We start from the raw sequence: 6,241 nt of genomic DNA on the forward strand, positions 1-6,241 counted from the left end.
TCTTTGCATTTCACCAGCTGCAAGGATGTTTTCCTCAGATTTTCACATGTATTGTTTTGGAAGTTGCTCATTATGGCCTAGCAAGCAATGGAAATTTGCCAAATTGGGGAAAAACAGCAAAAAGTCAACCAAAAGTCTCAGTGATGAAGCTGATAGTAGAAAAATAGGAAAAAGTAAGTGAGCATGTGACAACCTTTGATGCTACTGTGCAGGCCCAGAGGGACATTAGCATATATTAACGAGTTCTTGGAAAATAATGAATATGTATGCCAGTGTAAAGCATATGTATGTCTTATCTGTTTGAATGTAAAACCTGAACTCTGAGAGCACACGCAGGTTTGTCAAGTTGCTTGAAACTTATCATGAGGAATAAAGGAATGTTGCTTTCTAACACCACACTGGAGTTAGAGAGTTTTCCTCCCGGAATTTTGGAGTGCAAATCGGTGCTACCTGGCCCTCCATGCCTTTACCGTGTCCCTTCTCACGTGTCAGTCCTCAAACAAGAAAGAAGAAAAAGGTAAAATTCATGGACAGTTTATTCAGTTTCAAAATGAAATGTTCCCACTCCCCACCCCTATACCAGTATTTCAGCCAGTAATTTTTTCACAATTTAAAGTTACTTGTATTTAAAATATGGAAGACTTCTCATGAAGTGGTGGATGTCTGTTTATTCTTGTGGTTTCTCAGCCTCTGGTTTGTGCTGATGCAAAACTGAAGGCACTCGCTGAATTGTGGTTCAAACATTCAAGCTGTCCCCATTTTCCTCTTAGTTCTGTCCAGTTACTTCAGTAATCCTCCTCTCTTCTGATGAGCAGAAAATTATGACATCCCACGTTTTGTTCCCTGAACAATACTCTTTCCATCTTCCAAAGAATGAACTTGGAGAAAAGCAATGGAACAAATGTCCTTTGACTTCACTGGCAGCAATAGGGCAGACGCAGTAAGAAAGCTGGATACAGAGCTCAAAGGTGGAGGAGAGGCACGTGAAACACCAGGGGTCTAGCAAAGGCCAAGTTACAAACAGCGTCAGTATTCTGCATGGAAAGGGTACTCCTTGTGTGTTTTGGCCCTGAAAGAAATAAAAAAAAGAAGGTAGGTTCTTTTCATGGCTAAATCAAGCGTTAGACAGAGATGTGTCTGATGCATGGAGGAGCCACTAAAGGGAGATTTTAAGGGGCCTTGAGCAATCTGAGGTAGTGGCATCCCAGCCAATGGCAGGGGTGTTGGACCTAGATGATCTTTAAGGTCCCTTGCAAACTGAGCCATTTTATGACTCTATGATTCTGTGATTTTATGATTCTGTGATTCTATAATGCTATGATCTGAATTGTGTAATTTCTGGAAGAATGTGTGAAGATATGCATCCTAATTTTTCTAATGTGCAGAAAGGCAAACTGATCACTGAGAACCCATCTTTTGGGGTTCAAGTTGGAGAGTTTCCTGGAAACTGAATTGAAAATGAGTATATATGTGGTCTCCTGTTTTTCCCTTTATTTTCAAATTGAGTATATTTACCTCTCTGTTGAAAAAGCATTTTTGGACAAAGCTTCTATTATTTGAATTAGTAACTTTTTGCAATAAACTGAATTTCATGCTGCCTAGTAGCTCTGAGAGAAACCTCTCTGTAGAGATAATTCAAAGGGTAAGACTTGAAAGTAAAGAATCAGTGTCACTTACTGGCTCAATAAACCCATCCTCCAGTTCCTGTTAAGGCTGAGAAGAGTTGCCATCTCTTCTTTAGTCAATTCAAAGTCAAACACCTAACAAAAGAAGAAGCAGGAAATCACCTCTTTGAAAGAAATGGAACAGGGCTAAGAAAATAGGCTGAGAAAGGAGATTCATAGTGGAGGATCCATTTTATGTTGTGGACTGCTGACGTAAGAGATATAGAGGACTGAGCTTTTTTATGAAAACAAGAACTTTTTTCTGAGCATTGCTTATTCTATATCAGATTTTTCTGCTATGTTACTGTTCCTGGCCTCCAAGCCTGCTCAGAAAAATCCTTTAGTAGAAAGCCCTGTGCTCTTGTCTGAGAAGGACTTGGGAAGGCTGAGAAAGGATCCCTGCTTGCTCTGCAGGGAGAAGTGATGCCAGGTCACTGTAATCACTCACCTTGAAGTTCTCCACAATGCGCTGTGGTGTGACAGACTTGGGGATCACAATCACATTTCTCTGGATCTGGAAGCGAAGGAGCACCTGCAGGAAGAGACCACAGAGTCAGAGAGAAGACAGGTGGTGTTGCCACAGAAGCTGTGTGTGTTCAACAGCTGTTTGCCAGAGGTACAGCCACCTTTATAAATCAGTGTTTCCAATCATTCCTGTCACATGGCCTGGGTAGGCCTTCCTGATGAGCAAAAAGGGAAGTGGAGGGTCACCACATGGGAGGCTTCCTGCCTGAAGATGGGTCAAAAATCTTTTCTTTGTTGATGGCCAAAGAGATAATATTGGCATGTATTGCAAGCCATATAAGAAACAATCTGCATTTTTAGGGAATAATCAGAGGAGTGCCACAATTTGTAGAGAAATTGTTTACATTTCATCTGCTCCTCAGGTGTAATTTTGTTTAATGACAGTGTTATGGGAAGCAGTACCCACTGTCCAGCAGTCACTTACCTGTGCTGCTGTTTTGTTGTGCTTGGCTGCAATCTCTTTAATCTTGGGGTCATCCAGAGGTAAAGGATGCTCTAGCTTGGCCCTACACAAAGAACAGAATATCAATGGGAAGAAACCTCCACAGGAACAGCCGGCCTAGAAACAGGTATCTGTATCATGATAAATCATTACTGGAGCTGTAGTCACAATAGTTCAAGCAAAATTCATGCCAGCTACCTTGGAAAATTTCTGATAATCTTACCGTGGCCTGTCAGGAGAGCCAAACGGACTATACGCTGTCACAGCGATCCCTTTGGATTGACAGTAGTTGATCAGCTTCTCCTGGGTCAGGTATGGATGACATTCAATCTGGAAACATAAGAGTGCAGTGGATGATGGTGGCAGAACCTCTGTGATATTGCTGTGTGTCAGTAATTATGACCTAATGCAGTGAGAGGCGGCCTTTTCCCCTAATTTGCCAATAGCTTTTGTGATAACAAGCATCTTTCATTTTCACATAAAAACCTATTATCACGTAAACTTTTTACACAGTTTGTCTGCAGGGGTTTCATGAATCTCAGCTCTGATATTTTTATCCTTCTAGAAGGAGTGTTTCATGAAGAAACACATCTGCATTTGCAAACAGTGGCTCATCAAGGTGAGAGACAGAAGGTGAGTATTCTAGACCTTTTGCAGAGTTTTGTACTTAGGGTACATGCATTCTCCACATGGTTCTCCTTTCCCATATCCCCATTCAATGGATCAGGTCTTCACAGTCAATGAAAGATGTATGCTTGGGACACTTATCAGCTTACCTGGTTGTTTGCAGGCTTGTATTTCAGTCCTGGCTTGTTCAAGATTCTTTCAATCTGCTCGTGGTTGAAGTTGGAGATGCCAATGGCTTTTACCAGGCCAGCATCCACCAGCTCTTCCATGGCCTAGCAGAGAGAGGAGCAAAGTCATCATCTGGTACAGAAGACGGGTCCTGAAGATGATCTTCTGGGGCGTATTTCCCTGTTTTCATGGGAAGCACAAATTAACTATTTAGACGCGCAATGCTCCCTGAGGGAAATGCGGGTGCCATCTCACCCAAGCTCAAAGTCTCACTCCTTGACATTGTGAAAAATCACACCGAGTTGTGTGAGGAGAAGGACAGTGATGCTCAATAATCCGCTGTTGTAGAAGCACGGGTGGGTTGTGCCGCAGGCTATAGGTAGGCTCACAACCTAAAATGTCTTTATTCCTGCCAGTTGTGTTTGAGCAGTTCAAGAACTGCCTGAGGACTTGTGGTGAAGTGGACAGTTGTTATGGTCAAGCTGAGAACTTTTTCCATCTTCTCTGTGGTCTACAGCTTCCCTGAAAGAGATGTTGGCTCTCACTGTGGGTTATTAGACACTGAGAGAACAGTAGTGTGGAAGTAATGACTAAGCACGCAGAAATCAATCTTGTATTACCTTGATTTCCATCCAGGTAAAAGTACATGCATGAGAGAACAGTTCTGTGATGGCTGAATGCAACGAAAATGTGGAAAGGACTGTCAAAGGCAGAGAAAACTGGACTGCTTCTGTGGTTGAACTTACCTCCCATGTTTGTAGAAGGTCGGTGTTGCTGGGTATAATCATGTCTTTGTCATCGGTGGGAAAGAGATCCTCTCCTGCCTGTCAGAATGGAATAAAAATGTTTGTTTCATTCCCTTTAGGGAAGTTAGGTTTGTGAGGAAAGCAGTATAGGAAGCTAAAGCTAATAGTACACGAATACAAAGTCACCACATGTTAATACTCATCAAAAGGTAATTAAGTCTTCACCCATTGCTTCTTTTTAATACAGTCAGAGTTAAGGCATTCTTGCCATTCATTAGATCGTTCTACGCCATTATCAAGAGGACAGAGGATGCCATGCAACCAGTGTGCTCATGGGCAGAATTACAGAGCCTGGCTCACATGGCCAGAGTAGAACTGAATGAGCAGCACCAGAGAGATGTGATATTTCAGGACAGGAGCAACAGAGGTGCTGAAAGCATAGCTGGCAGCTCTGAAGAGCACATCCAGGAAAACAAGTCAATGGAAGTGCCATTACTGTACCTTGAAGCCAGAAGGCCAGTGGATGAGATAGAGATCCAGGTAATCCAGTTTCAGGTCAGCAAGAGTTTTCTGGCAGGCACCCTTCACCAGATGCTTTTCATGAAATGTGGACCATAACTGGAGACAAAAAGTCAAGCTGCACTGTGATCTCTTGGGTGAGAGCTTTGTGTGCCCTTTCGTAGAGGAGAAAAATGCTCCATGTTCTTTGGAAGGCCATGGGGAATAAAGGTATCTGACACTGAGGGCAGAAACCTCGATGCCCAGAACCTCATGTTCCTCATGCAGCAGAGAAGTGTGTGCCCCACTGCTGGAGCAAGAACTCAGGTGCCCCCAGGCACTACCGCTGCAATGCTTCTCTGCTCTGCTGTGCTTTGTCATCAGGAGGGTGCCAGTAGCACACTGGTAGAGCCCCTGCAGCAACCCACTAGCACATGTGATCTCAGAGCTGTGCCTCTATTTCTGACTGATTTCTAACTTTCTGGGTGCTACCTGGCCCTCCATCTCTTTTCCTGCTCCCCTTCACGCATGCCCATGCTCTGCAGGTGGTCTCTGTGCTCCAGCAGGGGCACGAGGTGCAGGGGCGGGTCCCTGCTCATAGCGCAGCGCTTCTCCTTCCCCTCTGCCAAGTGCAGGGCTGTGGTGCTGAAGCACATAGTGCCTTGGGTGGAGGAAGAGTGGCTGCTCTTTGGGGATATGGATAGAAGGAGCCATTCACTGGGAGAGAATGAGCTGCAGGAAGGAAGGAAGGAAGGAAGGAAGGAAGGAAGGGCTTCCCCTTGGCTGTGGAGTCAGGTCCCTGTGAGCACAGGGCTGTCTTCTCTAGGTGAGTTCAGGCTGAATGGGGAGCAGCCTGTCAGTGAGCTGGGAAGGAAAGAGGGTTTCTGTCCTCCGCTCACAGCTCAGCGCTCACAGCTCAGCGAGCAAATTGTTCCCCTCTACTGAGTGCAAGAAAGTGACAACTTGTGTGAGGAAAGTCAAGTGGTGTTTCCAGTATCAGAGGTGCATATCCTTCCTAAGAGTCCATAGGGATCGGTGTGAAAGAGTAAGCCTGAATCATTTGTGACTTGGGGACGTTAGGAATTGCTTCATCCTCCAGTGTAAAGCTTGTGTCTAAGCTGCCTACTCTGCAAATAGCATGGGCAAAGCATTTCCCCGCCGCTGCTCCCCTGCTTTGGGAATGAAGAGCATCAGACGTTTACCTTACTGACAATGAAGAGGTCCTCTCGTTTCACAGCGCCTTCCTTGATTTTCTGCTGGATCCCATCCCCAACTTCCTTCTCGTTCTGGTACACATAGGCCCCATCAAAGTGGCGGTATCCAGCATCGATTGCAGCCATCACTGCAGCTGTCACTTGCCCTGGTGGGGACTGAAAGCAACAATGATTTCTTAAGAAGCTCAAATCAGGACAGCTCAAGTACTTGTTTCCTAGGAAAAGAAGAGTGGGAAAACTACCTTACAGAAAGTAACCCTCCCTGATCTTATTTATTTCCCAAGAGCAGTGCTCCGGGTCTTGAAGCCCACCTCCAGCCATTTCTCCGTAGCCCCGCTCTCACACAGGCTCAGTCCC

The 6,241-nt window shown here is 44.9% G+C and overlaps 1 protein-coding gene and 1 long non-coding RNA gene across 3 annotated transcripts in view; one reads left to right on the forward strand and one right to left on the reverse strand.

Moving 5' to 3' along the window:
- The window catches only part of LOC110395697 (aldose reductase-like), a 6,454-nt gene continuing 731 nt past the window's right edge, over nucleotides 519-6,241 (reverse strand). The window contains exons 2-10 of one of the 2 annotated variants that reach the window (XM_021390427.1): nucleotides 5,873-6,040; nucleotides 4,674-4,790; nucleotides 4,173-4,250; nucleotides 3,408-3,530; nucleotides 2,855-2,961; nucleotides 2,614-2,695; nucleotides 2,113-2,196; nucleotides 1,678-1,760; nucleotides 519-1,069 (exon numbers count right to left, since the gene is read on the reverse strand). In XM_021390427.1, coding sequence (XP_021246102.1) covers nucleotides 1,027-1,069; nucleotides 1,678-1,760; nucleotides 2,113-2,196; nucleotides 2,614-2,695; nucleotides 2,855-2,961; nucleotides 3,408-3,530; nucleotides 4,173-4,250; nucleotides 4,674-4,790; nucleotides 5,873-6,040 — 885 coding nt within the window. In that variant the 3' untranslated portion in view covers nucleotides 519-1,026. The remainder of the gene's footprint in view (nucleotides 1,070-1,677; nucleotides 1,761-2,112; nucleotides 2,197-2,613; nucleotides 2,696-2,854; nucleotides 2,962-3,407; nucleotides 3,531-4,172; nucleotides 4,251-4,673; nucleotides 4,791-5,872; nucleotides 6,041-6,241) is intronic. The other variant, XM_021390418.1, reaches the window with a different exon arrangement.
- LOC110395741 lies at nucleotides 2,199-4,162 on the forward strand. The gene is made up of 3 exons (XR_002436603.1): nucleotides 2,199-2,280; nucleotides 3,197-3,264; nucleotides 4,063-4,162. It is a non-coding gene; the product is annotated as an uncharacterized LOC110395741 (long non-coding RNA).

The sequence above is a fragment of the Numida meleagris genome, chromosome 1, assembly GCF_002078875.1.
Source record: "Numida meleagris isolate 19003 breed g44 Domestic line chromosome 1, NumMel1.0, whole genome shotgun sequence".
In the NCBI taxonomy this organism is placed as follows: Eukaryota; Metazoa; Chordata; class Aves; order Galliformes; family Numididae; genus Numida; species Numida meleagris.